At 38.3% G+C, this 23466-nt stretch overlaps 1 protein-coding gene across 3 annotated transcripts in view; it reads right to left on the bottom strand.

Annotated features, from left to right (window-relative positions):
• The window catches only part of LOC126162651 (klaroid protein-like), a 167839-nt gene that overhangs the window by 7415 nt on the left and 136958 nt on the right, over nucleotides 1-23466 (bottom strand). For all 3 annotated transcript variants that reach the window (XR_007535094.1, XM_049919287.1, XM_049919288.1), the window contains 8 exons: nucleotides 22147-22262; nucleotides 20580-20780; nucleotides 20179-20370; nucleotides 17594-17840; nucleotides 4843-5082; nucleotides 4621-4739; nucleotides 4364-4531; nucleotides 3357-3449 (listed from right to left, as the gene is read on the bottom strand). Coding sequence is in view for 2 of the 3 variants with exons in the window: in XM_049919287.1 (XP_049775244.1) it covers nucleotides 3357-3449; nucleotides 4364-4531; nucleotides 4621-4739; nucleotides 4843-5082; nucleotides 17594-17840; nucleotides 20179-20370; nucleotides 20580-20780; nucleotides 22147-22262 (1376 nt within the window). In the remaining variant the exon portion in view is untranslated. The remainder of the gene's footprint in view (nucleotides 1-3356; nucleotides 3450-4363; nucleotides 4532-4620; nucleotides 4740-4842; nucleotides 5083-17593; nucleotides 17841-20178; nucleotides 20371-20579; nucleotides 20781-22146; nucleotides 22263-23466) is intronic.

Below are 23466 nucleotides of genomic sequence, written 5' to 3'. Positions count from 1 at the left end.
TTTGGTACGGCATGAAGAAAAGCACTAGCAATTCTCGCCATGTGCGGGTGGGTCATTACCTTCCTGAAGTGTAAGCCCAGGATGACTTGCAATAAAGGGTAACATAAAAGGGCATAGAATAGCCTCTAAGTACTGCTGTGCTGCATACCCATGCAGAGAATGCATGCTAAGAATAACAACCAAAGGAGTCCTGCTATGAAAAGTGGCAACCAATACCATCACTCTTGTTTGTCGGATCTTCTGACAGGCGACAGTCAAGTTTGTATCCCATCGCTGTAAGGGGTGTCTCCAGACTCATCTTTGCTGGTCATCGGAACTCAATTCTAAGCACGACATGTAAGCCAAGACAATTTTACTCCAGTCAATGAGATTCCAGGCTGAAGATGTGCCTGAAGACACCTTAGAAAGCGGTTGAGTACTGAAGTGGTTGCCGCCTGCCATACGACCCAACAATCAGGAATGATGGTGGGGTGCCATTCTTTTTCTTTGGTTGTCATCAGTGGGACCTTTGTGGCACAGCAATATGCCAAAAATATTCTACACCCTGTTGTGTTGCTCACCATGGCAATCCATCATGGGCTTACATTACAGTAAGATAATGCCCACCCACACATAGCGAGAGTTTATACCGCTCTTCATGTCTGCCAAACCCCACCTTGGCCAGCAAGTTCACTAGATCTCTCCCCAGTGGATAACATTTGAAACATTATGGGTAAGGCCCTCCAACCATCTCAAGGTTTTGATAATCCAACGTGCTAACTGGACAGAATTTGCCACAATATTCAACAACTTTATAGAGTAATGCCAAGCCACGTAACTGCTTGTGCAAGGGCCAAAAGTGCACCAACATGTAATTTGACTTGCTCAATTTGTGAAGCTCTTTCTCTTGAATAATTCATCCAATTTTTCTAACTACAATTATTTATTTGGTTGTACACATATCTCACATCTACCAATTTCCATCCCATTCAATAATTGCTTTGTGGTGAGTCTTTTCTGTCTGACAGTGAATATTAACTACTGTGACCCACTGACTCCTCCTGCTCAATAACAAAATGGATACAGGAAGAAAACAATATGTCACCAACTCTACAGATTGAGCTTAATGAAGCAGTTCATGAAAGTGTTACCCAAAGATGGAGAATGTTTTTAGTATCTCTGCTATATTGTTCATCATAAGAATAAACCTGATGTTAACATTATGCCATGTCTTCTTCCATGTTTGCTTGAATCTCATTGGACAGTTGAGTGGCACCATAAGGATACAGTTCATGCTATGTTACATGCACACAGACTCAGCGATAATGTCAAACAACAGCTTTTCTGGCGCATTAAACTTTGACAGCACTGGCCAGCCTGCGGTCCAACTAACCTACAATCATGTGAGCAGCTGCAGTTCGGAATTAAAGAGAGACGAGCAATGATACAATATAGCTTCAAATATCATTTAATTTGTAAAGAGAATGAAATGATATTTGGAGAAACTCCAGCACTACCGCGCACTTCCTTGCTGACTAGACGGAAAGCATGAAATGAACTCATTCTCACCTGACATAGCATTCTAATTACAAACAGGAGTGATGAAAATTTCTAACTTAAACAAAGGCTAATTTTTCTGTGTGAGCTATGTGTATCCACTGTATTGTTGAATATTAAAACCACTGAAGGTATTAATTACAGTCAGTCATCTGATAATCTCTTAGCTCCTTCCTTACATGAAGCCCAGAAATACATTTCAGTTCTGGAAATGCCACCTGTTGTGTTGGTAACTAGCCTATCAACTACAGAATCCACAAAGCCTGCCATGTGCCACATTTTCTTTTGTTCTTTTATGATGAACCGTTCTATATCCCACCAGTGTTCGGCAGTGACGTGTGAAAAAGCTGCGTGGGTTACTTCCAGTACATCTGGCAGCTTGACAGTCTTGTTATTCTTGGGCCAAATCCTGCAACTTGGCTCCAGATTAGTTCTGTTGTGTCCTTACTTATTGTTTTTCATGTTTCTACGATACTTATCTACCTCTGTGGTATAAATCGATGGACGTTGTCCAAATATGCCCTCAAAATTAAATTTCTTAATGTTTTCTTAATTTAAGCAACTTTTATGAACAGTCTTTCATAAAACACCGATAATTAAGAATTTGTATTTGAAATGAAAGCAGGAATTTAGTGTTCAATATGTAATTAGAAACAAAGCAACATGCATTATTCATAAAAAATGGTGAGTTTAATAATTACGAGATGTAGGTATTTCAAATTGAACGAGGAAGGGAAAAAAATATACTGGGGAGATTTGAACCTACAAACCATTCACTATGTTTGGTTATCATTCCATTACACTACACTACAGACTGTGCTACACGTACGATTTGGGTTTATAAATCAACTGTTTTACATACAGTCAGTGCAACACTTCAAAGCCAATTATCCTCATAAATTTATGAAAAACATTAAGAACAGCCTATTTCTCGGCACTTTTTAACTGTACTCCAAACGTGTGATTCACTACAGAACAGAAAGCAGCCTCAGCCATTTTCAAACCGCACATTAACTGCATGACAATCAGAGCACAACGCTGCACAGGCTGTGACTATACACAATTTTTGAAATAAAAACTATGTAGCTAGAGCGTGATTAAGAAAAACATTGATGGATGTTAATACATTTGAATATCTTAAAGTTTCATTTAACATAACTTAGTAATAATATACATACTACACAAGTAGGACCTACTTCCAAGAGCATAACACCACCAGTGTACATGTATGTGCTACACCTTCTGACAAATCGTAATGTTTTGTGTTTGTTTACAGCAGGTTTATTCTTATGTTGAATGGATTTTAGAAGTTTCCTCACATGGTATAAGTGAAATTTAAAGACAATTGTTGACTCTACATTTCAAAAATTTGTACACTGGTACTGGAATATCAATACCGTGGGAGACTATAGTAGGCCACTTCACCGAGATATACAAAAGGTAATTTAAATTTTTGTTAGATGGTTTAACAAAAAGACAAAGTACATTTAAGTCAATGGAAAAACAATAACAATGTGATATAGACAAGTTTTAGAGCCCCAATTAGGACAGAGCAAAGGTGAGGATGGAAATCAGCTGTGCCCTAATGAAAGGTATGATCCAAATTATGAAAGCAAAGCACAGGAAACCTAATAAGATGTGAATTCAAAGAGCTATCCCAAATCCCTCCCCACTCCTCACAGTACCGAGTCCCTCCCCACTCCTCACAGTCTAGAAGCACTCCTCACTCTCCACAAAAATTATCAAGTAATACATTTATGGCACACACAAAAATCATCATCTCTCTCTCAGAAGTAAATAATAAATATATTTCACAGTACCTGAACTTTAAAATATTGAAGACTAGTCCCATTTTCCTGGAACTGGTACTTCCCGATTTCCATTGGGAATTCATCATTTTCATGCTTCAGACCCTGAAGAAACAAAATAAATAAACCTTCACTCAACAAGGATACATGTTCATTTCATTTCTGTTAGTACAGTTGCATTTCAAACAATCCTCCAAAACTACTATACATATATATGAAGGTGCCTTCTCTCGTGTTCGGTGTTTGGTTTGCAAACTGTGGCTGGAGTCAGCACAAACAAATACTGCCCATCACCTCTTCCATGGGATGCCCAGCATCGATGGGAAGTCTGTTTCCTGTTATACATGAAATTAACTTCAAGCAGAATTTTACATTCCCACTTGATAAAGCAATCCAAAACTACTCTAGTGTGATATTTGTTTTATTGATGCGTATTAAAATGAACAGTGAAACACTGAAAATAATTACTTCTCCCGCAGTGACAGCATTGTCCTGGACCATGGTGACTTACTTCCCTGCAGCAGCACTGCTCAGCCACTGTTGGGGTACTGGTTATTCTTTTTATTTAGTAACCCTGTTAATATAGATCAATGAAACAAAATATTGCACTATAATAATTTGGGACATAAAATTCCGCTTCAGAAATCATTTAGTTTGTAATGGAAAACGAACTGATGCTTTCCATCAACACAGAACGCTGCACGAAAGATGTGATTAGCAGTATTTGTTTGTGCTGACTGAAGTTACACACTGCAAAAATAAAACTGTAAAACCGAAACACCAGAAAAATGTACCTGATGTCTAAGGAGCGAACCCTACATGTCTACATATGATGGATGTCAATGATGTATTATTAACTCCATTTGGGATTAAAACAATAAAAACTTATTTAACATGTGGCTCTGTAACCATAAACTGCACTATCCACAACTACTTTCCTTCAATATTAGTCTACTTAACTCATTTCAGTTAAGCTTCATTATTGTACAGGCGTGATAAAATATATACATGGAACTCACCAAAACACGAAAATCTCTAGGCGCCGAGTCCAGTTTTCCAGTTGGTGACAATGAGCGTGGGATGTGCTCAATGCTGAATGCAGTAATTTTAATCCATGCAGAAAGTTGTATTACCAGAAATCCCTGCCCTCCTGTGAAGGCCCAACAGTTACCAGGTACAACACCAGGCTGTTAATGATATGAAGGAAACTAATTTTTTGTTGCTTTCAGCACCAAATTAAATTTGTAAGTTGTCTCTAACAACAATCTCTGCTTACCTGAATAACAGTTCTTGGAGAAACAGCAGATGGGTACCAATGAAACCACCCCATTATTGTTAGCATAGCAGTCTTTGCTTGATAGTTTTCCGTGCACCTTGTGCTTAAAATACTCCCTCCTAAGCACGAAAGTGAGAAACAGATTGAGAGAAAGACAGTCACTTTTTGTTTAAAACAGAGTAATTTACAAGACAGTGTTAAATGTGTACAATGCAGAAATACCTGATGATTCTAACGCATAATCCACCATTCCTGTTTTATCAGCATCATACTTCGCAAGAGCTCGATCAACAATTTTCTGGACATCAGAATATGATAAACCATCATTGCTGTCGCACTCTGTATGCTCTGTTACCTTGGAAAAGTAACTACCAATAATGGGATCCTGGTGTTGTCGAACAAATTCTTCTCTAATTTTTTCTGACACAGAGGTCATAATTATATCAGCTGAGTAATTTGCAGCTGCAAGAATCAAAGTTTAATTTCTATAAACACACTTCAACAAAATGACTAAAGAAACAAAATGAAAAAATATTGGAACAATTTAAAAAATTAATTCTATTTCTTACATTAACTATTATCATGAGCAAAAAGGTACAAATTATACATCTGAAATAAATTATACACAACTGTGTGTGTGTGCGCGCTCACAAACGCGCTTAAACTGATTTGGTCATTATCCCTGGGGGTCTAACATCCGTCATGCAACCATATTCAAAGCTAACTTAAACAATGATGTACACACTGGATAGCCAATGAAACCCACAAATTTACGCCACATGGACAAGTCAAGCAGCTAGATTTGTAGCTGATATGTGAGTGGGCAGAATGGGCATGGGAATCCAATCCTCCACCACTGCTGGAAAAATCCTTTAAAAAATGTGGTATCACAAATTCACTGGATAAAACCAAGGATGACACACTATGGGAAGATGGCAACAACAGTGCTTCTTCCACTTGCAATAGTGATGATGAACAGAACGATGATAGAATAAATTTTTTGGGTAAAAATTAAAGCCAATGCTACTACTTTTTCTTTCCCTTAAAATTAGGACTACTGGGTACCACAGATTATTTGAGTGTCTACAATATATTGATGTAATTACCACTTAAACATTAAAATTGCTTTTTTCTAGAGTTTCATAAAAATTGACTTGCTTACTTCTTTAATAAGGCCCTTCAATTTTATCATTGTTTAAACTTGGTTTGAAAGAGTAGCAGCTAGATGAACCATCAGCTGCTCAGATGGGAAGCCAGTTTTAAGCAAACAATGCTGAAAGATGGAAGATATACAGAGGGCTACTACAAATCATTCATTCATTTTCAAAGTTCTATTTTTTCCAAAGTATTACATGTAACAATGTGACTGATGCACGAATAGAACTGTAAATTCACCAAGTTTGGTAGTGCACGCCAGAAGGCGTTACGAGTGCAGTGCATTGACAAAATGGTGACAAGGCAAGGGAGGAGAGTGCATGTGTTGGAATATGTGAGGTGTTTACCTGTTATGACAGTGCAGTGTGCAATGGTATCGACAGTTCATGGACACTGCCTCTGTAGAGAAAAGGTATGGGTGACCAAGTATGCCCCATGTAGCCGTAGAGTAGGTTAGGGAAAGTTTCATATACAGCCAAAAAATAATCAATCGCCCATGCAAGCCACGAACTGGGAATGCTGCAGCAAACTGTGTGGAAGATTTTATGATGGCAGTTACATGACAAACCACATTGTCTACAACTCATGTAACAGTTAAAGCTGAAAGTTTAGGCCAGTGTCTTGTGTTTTACATCACAATGCATGAAGCACTTATGGATGAACATTTCACCTCCAAGTTGATACTCCGCAATGGAGGAACATTCAACCTTTACCTGGGAAAGTTAATCACCACAATGCGAATGTGTGGAGCACTGAACATCCTCATGAAATTGTGGCGCATTACTGATATTTGCCACAGGTTGTTTTCTGTGTAATGTCAACATACAAAGCTACATGGGTCTCTTCCTTCTGTGAAAAGACTGTGACTGATACCTCATACCTGGCCGACAAACTTCCACACCCCTGGATGGGGCGTAGGGTGAAAATCATATGCTCCTGTTTCCTCAGCCCCCGCCAGACCCCCTGACCTAACGCCCTGTTATTTCCTCCTTTGGGGGCATATTAAAGACCATGTTTACATACCTCCACTGCAAGAACACAAACAGCTGAATATTCATTTATGCTGCTGTGATGACCATTAACAGGATGTTGCTACATAAGCTGCAGATTGAACTTCACTACCATCTGGATGTGGGTCATGTAACCAAAAGAGTACTCATAGAACATGAAAACTTGATGAGTTTCCACTTCTATTCATGCATCAATTTGGGCATGTAATACTTTGCAAAATATAGAACTTTAAAAACAAATAATATATAGTAGCTTGGTAGAACGGATATGAAAGGATAAAACTTAAAATAATATCCATTAATATCTGGAAATATGCACACAGAGCAATTTGAAGTGGAACGACCGTTTAAATTAATAAAACTAATATTAGGAAAGGCAGATGCCAGATAACATAACTGGAACAATGCTCAGGACATTTTAGTCAATCCATGAATAAGGTAGCTTCCAAAACTATCATTCCTGAGTCTAGGTCCCTTATCTGATAGAAAAGATGAAGAACAGTGTGTTTAGCCTCGGTTCATTTATTAAACATGAAAATGACAGTGATACTCAATAAACTTAAGTGCCACACGTAACAAGAGAAGTTTTCTGCATCATGGTGTGGCTTACTTCTAATATTCCTCAGGCGTATGTTTCAAGTTGAGTTAGCCAATATATTGCCTCCTCCTCCATGTATCTCACAAAAACCTTGAAGGTAAAAATTAAAGGCTCAAATTCATCATAGGCTTACTTCAAATTCATCATAGGCTTACTAAAGCTATTTTTCACACACACCATCTGTGAATGGAACAGGAATGGTTGAAGGAACAAGAGTTGTACAGTAAAATCCCAAATTAATGAATCTGCTGCTAAGGAAATCCCACTTTTAACAAATATTTCCCTCGATCCTGGTAAAATTTCCTTAAAAACAATGTTATTCCTCCCCACTTTCAATGAAACCCACTCTAAGTAGTAGTCTGCTTTTAAGGAATAAAGATGAAGTATTCTGTAAATTAAAATTCGGTTTTATGCAATTCCTAACATGTTCCAATAAGTTTTCGATTTCTTTTGGTTTCACACGTCTTTCATTTCATGTGATGGCAATGTAAGGTAATTGGTTCTTTGGGTAGACACACATCCACACAGAATTCTATTGTTGCGATATCAGATAAAGCATCAAGCAAACCGGAAATCTATTTCCACACAGCCTACAACACAACCCTGATCACATGATCTAATATCAGTCACACTCACTAAGTAAGAAAGCCCTAGACATGATTTCATTGTTGAATTTATCAGTTTTCCTTTTGTCTAGTTATGACCTGCGAACGTAGAAAGCTTACGATTCAGTAAAAGCTGACGATCATCCACAATGTCAAAGACAATCACAACATACAACGTTCTGGTACAGCAAAATGGTACAATTTTGTACCGTCTTGATCATGCTGCATTCTCAACAACAAGCAATGCATTGTTAAATGTCAAACCTTGTGGTTTCTCTGGATGTAAATGGAAGAACATTTGTATGTCAATGTTTATAAATGGAAAGCATTCCTATACGCAGAAACATACTGCAACAGAATGCTCAGGAAATCACCCTCAAGATCAGTGTTGAAAATTTAAGTGCTTCAAATGGTCAGTTAGTCTGTTTTAAAAACCACCATAATCTCTCATTTCAGAGCATAAGTGGAGTTGGGGAGGAGGAGGTGGGGAGCCTCTGTCGAAGTAGCAAATGTAAACCTGAAATCATTAAATATAGGGTTGTGGGTGCAAACACATTTTTAACCCAGATGAAACTGGCATCTTTTACAATTTGCTTCCTGCGAAAACACATTTTGTTTAGGGAGAAAAATGCCATGGAGGTAAAAAAAGTAAAGAAAGAATGACTGCACTATTGTGTGTAACTAGCAATGGAAGCGAGACTGCCCATATAATATGGAAATTTGAATCTCTTAGGTGACATAAGAACATAAAAGCCCTTCCTTTTATGAACAAACTCAACAGCAATTCCTGGATGACATCGGAAATATTTAAAAAGATGTATCAGGTATTTTGATGCCAAGATGGGTGCAGCAGGTAGGAAAATAGTGCTCATTATTGACCAAAATCCCTGTACATCACATCTAAACATCATTTCTGAAAAATGCAAAAGTTGTGTTCCTTCCACCGAACAGCACAGCATCAGCAGCCTCTATGCCCAGATACAACAAAGCCAATTACATAGTAGAAGTTGTACAGGTGTTAATTACATTCTTTGAATGGAAGATAGTGATAAGATTCAATATTTTACAGACTACTCGTTTGTTGCTACCTGGAACTGTGCAACACAACTTTTTGTGTTAAACAGTTTTGAAAAGGCTGGTTGAGATCACTGGTTGCTGTTGTTGATTGCACTGTTCCAGAAGAAGAATGGAGTATAATCACAGATGTTCCTAAAAATGTGACATTCTAGGACTTTCTTGTGATGAAGGTGTTTTGAATTCCACACAAAAGATGAATGTAAGAGATGTGTGGAAAGCTAGCGAAGGAACAATGTGCTGTAGGTGGTGGTGGTGGTGGTGGTGGTGGTGGTGGTGGTGTCGATGACAAAAAAGAGGGAGGAAGCCACTGCACAATGTTTTGCAACTGCAGTACAATGAACAGATACTGCCACAAACTATCATTCCTATTTAATACAGATGAGTCAATTCTAACAAACTTCAACTAACTAGAGCAACAGCTACTATCACTGCAATGAGCAGTAAGGTCAAAACAAACAACTGTTCTTGATTTCTTTTTCAATAAAGAATGTAGTCTGCGAAAAGTGTGTTCATGTACTAGTATGTGCACTGCATTTGAATTTGTTGTACATTGTTGGAGAGTCTGTAATTAAATAGTACTTACACCACCTTAACAAGCTTGAGTTCCAATTCTGGGTCGCTTCTATGCACCTAGGCTAAACCCCCATTTATGGAAAATAATGAAGATGATTTGGGTTGAGGGGCGCATGGCATCACGGTCATCAGCACCCTGATGAAAAGTCAGCATGCTAATCTAATATTTACAGAAAACCCCTATTTTAAGGAAAAGATATTTGGGTCCCTACAGAGTCATTAACTCTCAAGTGGGTGCACCAGTTTTCGTAACGTGTGGGCACGAGGTGCACTTTGTACATATGTAAAGGATATCTGTTTAATATTACCAACAGAAATGTGTATGAAGAAAATTACAGTTTAATCTTAGTTTAAATAATATAAACTACCATTATATGACCTGTTTGATTACACAGTAGTAAAATAAACCTTTCATTGTATCACACTGTTGCTGCAATAATGTGTTATCCCACAGTAATGAGCCACTCAAAGCATTAAACAGTGCATCTGCATCAGATTCCTGTCAGCTGCTTATTTGTTTACTAATTATCTAGTAGTTAACTGCCTCATTGTAGGACTGTGGCGCTATTTCAGAAACAACATTTTCTTCTTGCCAATCAAGAATTTTTTCTCACCCAGCTCACTGCTTATTTTATAATACTGCTGCTCACTTGTTCGTGTGACAACACAATTTATTACTGTGTTCACTGCAGAATAATGAAGGAATAGGTAGGGGCTCACAATTGTAAAACAATCATGAAACAGCACAAAGCACTGCTATTTGTGAGTGACGCACTTTATATACAGGTGCATCCACTTGAGAGTTAAAAAGGAATTTTACTGTATAGGAAGTACCCTCTCCAACATGACTATGACCACCAAAGCATATATGGCGAGACCAACTGAGTAACAGTTGTTCCCTATTACTTGCTGTCCACACAATTTGATTCGGCTCTCTCTCTCTCTCTCTCTCTCTCTCTCTCTCTCTCTCTCAAGTGAGTGAGCTTGAGAAGTGTGGAACAAATATATGGCCCCTTCCATGTGGCTATGTAAAAGATGGCTGTTAGTTAAGTCACAACACAGAGCGGACCTATGGAAGAGCTCCGAGCCTGCAAACACTACACCTTCACGGCCTTTGCACATCCAGTCTATTTCCACATAGCTACATAACACATGCAAGTGGTTGTCATTAGGTGATATGGTTATCTTCGGCAATTTCTGCCAAGCTGTGCAAAGGTCATTGATCCTCTCTATCACAGGTGATATCAGGCGGACCTGGCAGCAAATTCAGTGTTCTACGGAGGAACCCTGCAATCGCTGAAAGAGCACAAAGACCCATTACGAGTAGCTAAGGCAATTACTGTGATGATTATCAGCAGAGCTGTATTTAAGCACAAGCTCTCTAAGCTGCAGATCAGGTCACCCACACAGCAAAGGGGCCCGTAACATAAAAATTCAGTGAAAGGAAGTGTTTTAATTCTGTGGTGTGTGTCCTCTTATAATTGTAAAAGAGGTACATGTAACTATCTTGTATACGCTTATTTGGCCGAATACTTCAGCAGATAACTGACACGAATTGAGTCAGCATTCACATCTCACCACTCCCTTATATCAAATTCCCAATGATAGCAGATCAAATACAACGTATTTCACTTAGTAAAAATGGCTTGAACATTTAAAAGAATGTTTTATGGAATTTTGGCTATTTTAAGTGAATTCTTTGCAAACATTTGCATGAAGATCATCTCCTTGAAATCACATATCCTTCAGTATTTTCACAAAATTGCCCACTTTTTAACGTGACAACTACAGTGCCCCATAAGGTGTGTTAGAAGTGTCGCCAGATATCTGACCAGACCATAATTGGGTAAATTGATGGTGTCTAGTATTAACCATGAAGGTACCCCTTTCTTGTGGAATTTCTTAAGTCCGTACAGGTGGGGTGTCACTGGCACCCTGGGATACAGCTGCTTTTCACTGCCTCTGATAGATCCAAGTGCTTCAGTAGAACCACAGTTCTGCTGGTCATCATAAAGAAAGGTTGGATCCTTCTTGAGATTCTTGTAGGCTGGGTCCTGTAGCAGCGAGCCAATTTTATGATGCCAGTCATTGGTGCAAGTCAACACCGTTGCGTTCCCATTCACTGCTGAAAGAAGTATGATGTTAACATCATTTCTCAGTGATCAGGTAGCCTCCCATTCTGCCAACATTATGTTTTCTCTTAGAAGTCGGAACTGCAGTGGTGTGGAGGAAGAAATCCAAGGTCTGACAAAGAAAGAAAGAGACGAGATATGGCAAGAAACCTGCAGGGTAATCGACAAGCCACTTCTGAAAACGAATGTGATGCGGCAGAATAGGAGGCTATCTGATCAAGAAGTGATGCTGACACAAGGGTTCTTCCAGCAGATAAAGAGAATGCAACGGTGTCTCGTTTACCGATTGGTTCGCTGCTGCAGGACCCAGCCTACAGTAAATTCAACAATGATTAAACCTCAATGATGACCAGCAAAACCGTGGCTCTGCTGACAAACTCAGATCTACCCCAGGCTACCAGCAACACCATGCCTGTAAGGACTACAGATAATCCACAAGGAGGGCTGCCTCTGCTGTCAATACTTGACACCATTAATTCACATAATTACACACTGGCCAAATACCTAGAGACACTTCTAACACCCCTTGTGGGACACTGTAGTCATGATGTTAAAAACATGGCGATCATGAAAATACTTAAAGATATGTGATAACAAGAAAATTATATGTTTGTGAGTTTCAATGTTCTATCGCTATTCATGAAAGTACCTCTGCAAGACTCCTTGATACACCTATCTCAACATTTAGAGCTGCAAATAACGGAACTCTTTGAATGTGCACTGAAGAACACTGACTTCAAGTAAGGCAGTGTGTTTTATGAACAGATGGATGGAGTGGTCGTGGGTATGCCAGTGGCTTCACGGATTGCAAACTATGTTGATGATACTTTTTTGGTATAAGAGCATAGCAGACAGGTATAGCACAAGTTTCTCAATCACATTCACAGCATCCATTGTAACATTTCTTTTCACTGCACGAACAGAGGAGAATGGTTGTCTCCTTTTCTTGGACGTATTATGAAGAAGAAAGCAGAAGGTACACTAGGCCACTCCGTATACAGGAAGAGGACACACAAAGACCTGTACCTACATGCAAAAAGTTGCCACCATTCAGCACAGTGACACACTGTGCTGATCACTCTGATACACACAGCATGTCATCTGCAATAAACAAAGCCTCCCAGATGGGGTAAAACACTTGAAGGAAGTATTCTGCAAAAAGGGGTACCGTGAAGCACAGATCAGTAGGGCATTCAAGGAGAGACAAGATGCTGGAAACCAAAAGAGAAAGAAGAACAAGGTGAGACTCACTTCCTTTCCGTGCCCATGACTGCTCTCAGCCAAAATTGCGAGGCTAAACGAAAAATCCAACATAAAATTCTTCTTCCAACAAATACTGAATGGGATAGATTGGCTTTCCTCTACATAACATCCACTAAAAATTCATGTATCGGGAATACATAGGATCACCTGTAAAGGTGGCCAACAGCACACTAGGCAAACACCGTGCTTATTTAGAAAGGCTGCAAGGACAGCCACCCATTGAAAGGTGCAGTGGGCACTCCACTAATATAAATATCACAGCATCTACCTATCTCAGCACTTCACCAGAAGCCGACAAGTATGACTTGTTGAAATATCGCGTTAACACTGCAACCTGGCTGGAAGCCCAAGAGCTTTTCACAAAAAATTGTTTTCTGATACTGCTAGGGCAAATTTGATTCTTTTCTGTTGATAAGATTTTCACTGTAGATGCACAAAATCAGCAGTAGAAATGACTGCTGGTTTGCACATGATCCAAGAACATCACAGTTATTGTCAGAACTAAATTTCCCACCAGTCTTCAAGTGTACATTGTTCCGCCCAGTGAGGGACATGCCAGGCACTCAAATTCTTTTAAAAACAAAGGAACTGTCACTAAAAGAAATTTATATTGATGTTATTTGAGCGCTACAAATATCTGGATGGAAACATTGGTGTTGAACTCCGTATCTTTTCAACTGGACAGTGTACCAATATAGCAATCCACAAAAGCCATTTGGTACAAACTGGATTCTGATAACTTTGTCATCTTTAGGTCTAAAGAAATCTGGACACCCAACATCCTTGACTGCAATGCAATGAATTAGCATATTGAAGCACAACCTAAAACGTTTCTAACCCTTTGGTAGGTTCGATACAGCTTTTCATTCACATCACTTGGCAGCTATCCTTTTCATTTCAGTGTAATGATCTCCTTTGATTCTTTTCCATGTATGTCAAATAGTTATGAGACTGAACAGTAAACAATGTATCGCTAAATATCAAAACTCAAACCACCTTACGGTCACACATTCAATAATTAGACTTACTACCACAAATTACAGATGTACTGTTCAGACAGCATGACCACTTGTCAATGGCTTTAACAACCACCTTAATAACCCCACTTTGCAGTACATGGCAGCTGCAAGACGTGCAGGAGGTTAGCTGATGAGGTTCTGGATGATACCTTCAGGAATGTGGAGCCCTGTCAACTCCAGTGCCACAGCCAGTTGCGCTAGGTTTCTTGGTTGAGGATCCATGATGTGAACAGCCCAGTCAAGGTGGTCCCACAGATTGTCAATTGGGTTTAAATCCAGGGTCAGGGGAATATGTGAACTCATCCTGGAGCTCCTCGAGTCACGTACATACCCTGTGGGCTCTGTGACATGTTGCGTTGTCTTGCTGGTAGGGGATGACATGATTCCAAGGATAGATGCATACTTTTGCTGTTGCAGTGTGCCTTCAAGAAAAACAAGATTACCAAGGGAATTCCATGAAAACATTCCCCAGATTGTAACTCTTCCTTCTCCTGCTTGGACCCTTCTGAAGACTGTTGCAAGGTGTTTGCTTTCAGATGTTATACTCCATACATGCCAACAGTCAGCTGTCCGATGGAGTATAAAAAGCTCGATTCATACAAAAAGGCCACCTATCATCATTCGGTGAATGACCAGTTGCGATATTAGAGTGGAAATTCCAGCCTTCATCACCAATGATCATCTGTCAGCATGGGTGTGTGAACCATGCACCTGCTGTGGAGGCCCATATACAGCGACATTTCCTGAACAGCTGTTAAGGAGACACTGTTGGTGGCACCTTGGTTCACGTGGGTGCTCAGCTGCTCAACAGTTGCACATCTATTCGCTTGTACACATATCTGCAGCCGTCATTCTCCCCCATCACCTACGGCCTGTGGTGCACCTCAGTTGCCTTGGCACTTATTTTGGATAGCGCCTCTTCAGGATGCACAGTATACTTCAACCATAAAGGGATACAAACAGTTTACAAACTCAGCCATTTTGGAAATGTTTCCAGTCTTGTTCCTGATGGATTTTTTACTCAGGTGACATCCAATGACTAGTCTCCATGTTTGAAGTCCCTGAGCTCTCTTGATCAACCCATTCTGCTGTTCATGCTTATCTACTGATAACACAATATTCCCAAACTTTCATACTGGCAGATCCACCTCTTGGCATTTAATGGTAAATACTAATTAATGTCCAGATATTTCAGATCAGATAGTGCATAGATCTGTTCTAAATTTATTGCTTTCATTTTGTAATGAAATATTACAATTACATTCTCACTTGAAGTTTGCATTCTTAAATGGTTGTTTCCTTTCCTTTATTTTGCCCAGAATAATTCTGCTCTCTTGGTTAACTGAAATCCAGAACCACCATAGGAAATGGGGACCACTAAAAATAGAGAAGCACACAGCAAAGTAGATAGCCCACACGCAACCAAGTGCAGAAACACCCCCCCCCCCCCCCGACACACACACACACACACACACACACACACACACACACACACACACACACACACACACACAGAGAGAGAAAGAGAGAGAGAGAGAGAGAGAGAGAGAGAGAGAGAGAGAGCGCACTTTTTTAGACAGGCAGTGGGGGGTATTGCACCCACTCATTTATGAGGAAGACTTTAGCAGTAAAGAGAATCAAAACAGGGATGACCTCTTGATTAAAGACATGCTTCGTAAAAACCAAATAATTTTCCCTGTTTTTACTTGACAGCAGAGAGACCACACGTTGGGAGGTGATTTCCTTCTATCAGAGCACTCAACGTCATGCCTGACCAGATCACCATTGCCAAACTGCCGTCAGAACTGGTCGGTTCACTTCCAATGCATTGTTTACCATTCTTTCTTGATTTGTTTGGATCATGACTCACAGATCTGGCATTTTAATTTCTTATTTCATACATGATAACCACACCAAAACCAGTGCACACACAGAACGATCCTACTGAAACACACGTTTCATACATTAACCAAACACTACTGTATACTTCTGCAAAAGATGCAACACATACACAGTTATCACAATTGGAGAGACTGGCTTACATTAGATAAACTTCGCATGACACTACGGAAAGCCAAATTTTTGCAAGCAGCATTGCAACTGGAGCACCACAGCCATAAGCATAAATACTGGAGCTCCTCAATGCAGCCTTAGTGCAACGTTTAGTGTATTAACTTGACATGCACAAGGTTGTAGTTTCGAATCTCGTCAACTGTAATGAATTTTTCTTATTTCCAAATCTAATCAAAAGAGTTTGAGCATTATTTTTATTCATTTAATAGGTTTAGATCTCATTTTCTTTTTAACTTATAATTATTTGCCTTGTCATCTTCATCACCATATTGACTATTTTTCTTCCTATAATTTTTTCTTCTTTTGGAATCCACATCACAATATAATCCCTAACGACATACCAACAAGGACTGCTCATCGATTGGAAATGCAGCAGCTTGTGTACCTAGAGTGAGGATAGTTCCATGTAACCAAAGATAGCAAGAAATTACAGTCTGCTTTTAAGGCCGAAACTAAATTTTTTCGGTCTTCAGTTTGCTCGTAGAGGTTAGTTTTAATCGCTATGAACAAAGTGATTGTGATTTTAGTTCACAAATTGTTGACCACTGTTTTCTCAGCTACATTCCACATCACGAGGCTGTGGTAGCTTAGGACACAAATTAAGGCCTACAAAACACATCATCTGTCAGAGTTCAGTCACTGATTATTTAAAATCAGTTGTTGACAGAGCACCTCTTGTTTCCGACATACCTCGTAGCAGCCCCTTCCAACACTGCTTCACGTTACACATTAACAGCATTTGTTAACTGATCCCTGTGTGTGTGTGTGTGTGTGTGTGTGTGTGTGTGTGTGTGTGTGTGTGTGTGAGAGAGAGAGAGAGAGAGAGAGAGAGAGAGAGAGAGAGAGAGAGAGAGAGAGAGAGCGAGAGAGAGAGAGAGAGCGCGAGCGCTATAACCAAACTATAGCCAGAAGCTGTAGCCCAAAAAATTCAATGACAATGCAAACAGCAGAAAGGTTACAAAAATTGTTTTGTCTCTCGATAATCACAAACTTCACTGAACAACAAAAATTTGTGTGCGGTTATTTATTCCTTGCAAATTAACTATTCATAAGTCATCTTTAAGAATTTTTTCAGCAACCTCATTGACAACGTCGAGTATTTTGTTACGTTGTTGCCTCATCAACATTTGGTATTAACAATTCTGTTTACAGTCTGATCACTTTGTAATGAGTGCTGTCTCTGTGAAAGCTCAAACTTGCTACTGCTAAGAACCAAGATCTTTGCACCAACATTGTCTGGAATAAGCTATTAGCCCAAAAGAGATACTCACTGCTATGCAACAATTACAGTTCTTCACTTTGGCATCTCTCACAATATTTCTGTAGACTTGTTCACTAAAATTATGGATAGTACATTTATTAAAATTTAGGCCATTGGCTTTTGTAAATCTTTAGCTATCACCAAGGAAACAAATCATTCAAAACAGTACATATCACAAGAAACAAGCATATTTATTGCAAAGCATACCTTCTTTGGCACCATCGGAAAGTTTGACTGTTAAATTGGCAAGCCTTGCTTCTAATTCATCTCTTGCAACAAATAGTTTGTGAACCCAGTTATGAATCTCTGGAACATTATTAATGACTTCTTCTTCAGAGCTAAATAATCCTGACAAAAATTTTATCACATGATTCTCTATATCTAATGGTGTAAAAGCAGGAAGCTGTTTCTTACAACACTGTTCCATTTTTTTAATAGTATGGATGCGTGCTTCCTGCAAAAAGTGAAACATTGTAAGAAGTTAGTATTTCCATGTAGAATACTGTGCAAAAGGGTGAGGACAACACATTACCTATGCAAATAGTTTTTATTCAATCAATATCCTTATATTAAAACAGGGTAACAAAATTGTTTTACACATAAAATATGAATCAGCACAAAGTCCCTGAGTATTACGCATAATCAGTACTATAACTGCACTTTATTGTGACTCTTGGTGAGGTGACTGATAGGGAGTAGACGTATCACTAGAAATATGAATCTGATTGCCAGTAATGAATGCATTCTCTCCGTTGTCAACTTCAGCTAGTCGACAACATAATGTTAGGATCAAACATGTCTAACTAGACCATTTCACGTCAAATCATACTTAATATTTCTGCTATTTACATCACCCTATGTCACCTGATAATTAATATTGGTAGCAACTAGAAAGCAATTAACATCAGTCATTTGATTTCATTTGATTATGCTACTCTTATCAGCTGCCACAGAATTTTTGTACATGCATTTAACCTGGAAACCTAGTCATTATAGGAACAATTCACCACCACCACCACCACCACCACCACCACCAATAATAATAATAATAATAATAATAATAATAATAATACAAGCATAGCCAAACACATTAGCAAGTTGCTAATTCCAGACTCTGATTGAATTTGTCCACTGGATTAACAATGAGGGTAGGTGGGACTGCCAGCTTGGATATGGTTCTTAGGCTGCTTCCTCACAAATGATTGGGCGAATACTGTACCCACGTCCCACACCTCAGTCACTCTCACTGCCAACATTTGGAAAATCTTTGCATACTTTCACAAGAGAAGGTCATTACAATGGCACAAGTGATAATCTATCTTTGAAATCAACCATCTAGCCACATTAGGCACAGGAAACAATTCTGGGAAAGCAATTTATGTTTGTGAGGAACAGTATTGGTCATCACATCCTACCCCGACAAAACTCTAATATTAATGTACTTTGGTTCTGTTGAGCCTGTCACACTAATCCTTGTCTGACCTTCAGATTTTTCAGTCTGCATTTTAACACACCCTTATCTCAGCAGTACGAGGAGTCACCAGGAATGACATATTCAGACTCCACGTTAAAGTGTACATTCCTTTTCCTGGTTGGATAACTGGGGTATGTTAGGGCCACCCAAGTCACCAAACTGGCATGCGATTGAAACACTTGCACTAGATTAGTAAGCAACACAAAATTATTATTATCTGGCCAGTTGTTACTTTTATTCCTAAATTATTTACATTTTCCCAGAACTTTCCATACCACATCACTAACAGTTGAGCTTCATATGAGATTTGTGTTATCTGTACTTTTGGTATTAAGCATAATCTCACTAGGCCATTAGCTACTGCCTCATGCTCTATGGTCGGTAATAGTATCAATGTTCTCAGTGCAAAATTATTTACAGATATCATATGTGTTTCTCAGATTTTTGTTATTACTCTGCAACATTCAAAAATGCTCATTCACATAGTTGCTAGGTGATGTGGATCATTTTTTGCATCAGCTCCCCTAATTAAGTTGTGCTTTCAATTGTGTGTGTGCTTCATGTTTTAATGATTCCCATGCTGTTTTATTATTTACTCTCTGCATTGTACATTATTCAGTTGTTTAATGACTTTTCTGCAGTAATTAACATCATCCTTCAAATCTTTTTGTACCTAGTCATTTGAAGACTCTTCTTCCACCTAGACATTTAAGGACTATTCAAGGAACTAAGATACTTAATGGTGTGGGAGGACTTTCTTAATATGGTACCTGTTGATATCAATTTGTTTTTAAGGAACACTGCATGCAATGAAGCTGCTTTTGGACATGTCTCCTCAAATTTCGATTTACATTACATTGAGAACATAAAGAATTACCCATTTACATTGGTTTCCCTTCATGTTCTGTCCTCACTCTGTTTGTGTCTAACAATCTTGCATTTTGAATTCTGGTAAAAACCCTTTTGCAGTCATGCACTTCAGGGTCTTTTCTTCATAGCTGATTATACTGTTATCATTTGATACAAATGGCCTGGGCACAATCATCCATTCATATGTAATACCTCCATGAAGAACTGAGTTAGCCAGCTATTTAATGTAAGACAATTCAATTGTTTAAATTTACAAATACACACAAGAAAAAATTGCATGGAAAAACACAGACAATGTAATCAGAGTGAACACGTGGGAAAAAGCTGACTTCAGTAGCATTATAAGCAGAAGACTGGCATACACATGAATGACCTAGACACCAAATATTTCTGATTTACTGCATACATAACACCATAGCAGCTTGTCAGCAGGTTTTTATGAACTAACCTGTAAAAGCCTTAGGCGAGAGCTTAGATCTCTAATTTTCTTCTGCCATATATTAAATTCTGCATGGACAGAATGCTGTGTATTTTTTATCCTTTGCTGTTCATTGAACAAATTGTCTACCTGCATTTTAATCCTGTCCACTTCCACCATAAGTCTTTTTTGTTGTTCCATTTGTTCTTCATTAAGTGCAGCCTGCACAGAAAAATAGAGCATCTAAATTCTGAATACAGCAAGTATATGAATTTAGTCTTGTCTGCTAAAAGTTTCTAATGCTATCTATTATTTGCTAAAATCAACGAAAATGTATGAAGAGACATTGTTTCCCTAATATGCAATGTTCATAGAAGATTCAAACGGAGCAACACATTACTGGTACACTGAAGTAACTCCAACAATCTTACCTTGTATCTGGTGTCATCTGCTTCCAGTCCATTGAGCTGAGTTTCCAGTTCCGCCTGCTGTGATTCCAGATGATTCTGAGACTGAATTAGTTTTTGGAACTCAGAACTGGATAGAACCTTCTTCACAATAAGTTTTTCATCAAAAGGTGCAAAAGAATAACCTTTAACATTTTCTTTATGGATTGTATGTTCATCATTATCCTGCATGAAACAATAACATCTGCTTGAGTTTAGTGAAGACTGTGTGATGAATTTCATATTATGAGAAAAGAAGGCCAACAGATTAAATGTGGAAGTGAAATGTTTATAATTGTATTACAGTGGTAAGTTATATACACAAATGCTGTAACTATTTACCCAGAGGCAACAGAAAACCATAAAGTACAAGTCATCACTACATCATCATTGATGATAAATGAGCACAGGCAAACTTGCACAATTTGTAAAAACAAAGCCTGTTGCTAAAAATGGTCTGCAACACTATGGCAGATAGTAATTTTTGTTAGTACTTTGCTTAACACAATCACCAACACAGGCAGTAATAAATTTTCAGAAAGAGCATCCTACTTTCATCTACTCAATACCAACTTCCATTATTATAAAATGCCTCAATTCTTCTCTTAAGCCTATTTCCTACCCACTTCCAAATCCCCAACCCATTTCATGATTATCACCCTTTCCCATATTTATGCACAACATAATTTCTTTCTCCACTTCTAAATTTTTCTCACTTTTTCCACTTGTTTCACACTTTCTTAGATCTCCAGTTTTCAACTGTCATTCATGATAATTTTATTAATCCCCTTTCACTTTAAATTATCAAAATTTCAAATTTCTGTTACTTCTTTCAACAAGTTTATGCACCCCACATTTTGTCCCAAAACCCTGGTTGGAGTTTACTTTGCCACATTACATTTCAGTTTTTGAATGAATTTCGTGGTCACCCATGGACAGCATAGCTTCAGTTTTTGTTGTTTATATGATCTAATGGGGGATTTATATTATTACCATTTTGAGTCATTTATTAACATTTAGTGTTACTGCAGTTCAAGAAAGCATTTTCTGTCCAAAGATAATATTCAAAAAGGACAGATGCCAAAAACTTTTACCTCCTTCGAGTTGACATGTCGATGAACACACTGCGCAGTGCAGCAGTCTTGTGAAAGTGCTACTTCTTTTGGATGGCATTAGGTCTATCGTTTGAAGTATCGAACTGTTATGCAATTTCTGCGAAGCACTCAGCTGTCAATGCCTCTAATAACAGTGTTTTCTGATGCTTGGCTTGTCAGCCTAAGTAAAATATGGTTGGACACAATTCATTTGGCCCAGAGCATTCAGACTAATTCTCAGTCTATTGACAACTTAAGACTTCAACAACAAAGCAAACATTTCTAAAGCAAAACCTAAAAGTGAACTGCCCACTATGCTCTTAACATTCATTCTGCAGCACTGACACATCTGAGTAATAAAATAACAAACTTGAATTTCATCCATGCAACTTTACTGAAGGAGATCAATGATTTAAGCATGACTTTAGAATCTCTATCTAAAGTAGTGAACAATTTACCCTAAAATCAATTTGAGGAAAATGTAGCCAGCTTTCAGTAACAGCTCCAACCCTCTCCAGAATTGAACTGAAATTTTCAACTGGTGACCTCCTGATGTAAGAAACAAGTCCTCCACCTGCAAGCAATAATGAAATGCTCAACATGTCATACAGATTAACTTACAGTTACAACTATTATATATATATATATATATATATATATATATATATATATATATATATATATATATATATATATATATATATATATATCTCAATTAGTGCATTCTTCATATCTATTGCCATCATACACCACACAACGCAATACATATGCAACTATTTACTTACTTTGCCCCAACAATTATAACCAACAGCACCAAACTGAATGTTAACCAACAATACTGCTACAATAAAAATGTTAGTCACACATCAGTGAAGGAATTCTAAAACAAAAAATTACTTTCAACAAAATTTCCCAGTTTCTGAACTACCAAAAAATGTTAACCTAACAAGTGATGGATTTTCAATAGAGGCATAGTTATGAAAAACTGTATGTAATAGTTTGTAATCTGAATTCCAGTCTATCTGTAGGAATTAAAGGAAAGCTTACTGAAAGTGAGGTGAGAAGGATAGAGGTGTCACTTACCAAGTATTCTGCTATGTCCGCTGAGTCACCAGCACACTTCTGTGGCTCCACATTCAAGGATATTCATTTGGCACTTTCCAGAATGATGAGAATTGGGAAGGATCAAGGATATAAGTGACAGAACTATGTACATAATAAAAATATAGTATGTGTCTTACACTCCTTCCTCTATCCTTCTCCCTCCTCCACTATAATGCAAGAGGAAGGTTAGCAAAGCCTATATTTACTCTTTTGGGGCTGATAAGCTTGTGCATCAAGCATGCATTGTATAAGAGTGAAGCGTAGTTACAAAACAAAATTATGAAATTAAGTGCTGTTTCAGGGCAAACTATTACCGTGCTCTGAATACAAATTCTTCACACAATTACAAGAAGAAAAAAAAAAAATTACAAAATCCCAACTACAAATTTCTACAGTAACCAAACAAAACAAAGACAAAGCTATGAAGGCACTATCATGCAAAGCAACTATGTACAACAGGAAATCAATGCCCAATCCTTACAGAAGAAAGAAAAGGTATACATGCAAGAAGTATAATTAACAAATTGGCTGTTTTTACTATAAAATTAGTTAAGTTGAAAAGCAGTGCGCATGCGCGCGCGCGCACACACACACACACACACACACACACACACACACACACACACACACACCTATACTGGCTAATTATAAACTTGATTTTTTCATGTGAAATC

Source organism: Schistocerca cancellata, chromosome 2 (assembly GCF_023864275.1).
Source record: "Schistocerca cancellata isolate TAMUIC-IGC-003103 chromosome 2, iqSchCanc2.1, whole genome shotgun sequence".
NCBI lineage: Eukaryota > Metazoa > Arthropoda > Insecta > Orthoptera > Acrididae > Schistocerca > Schistocerca cancellata.
Note: the sequence above shows the minus strand (reverse complement) of the source record. Positions and strands in the feature narration are given on the sequence as shown.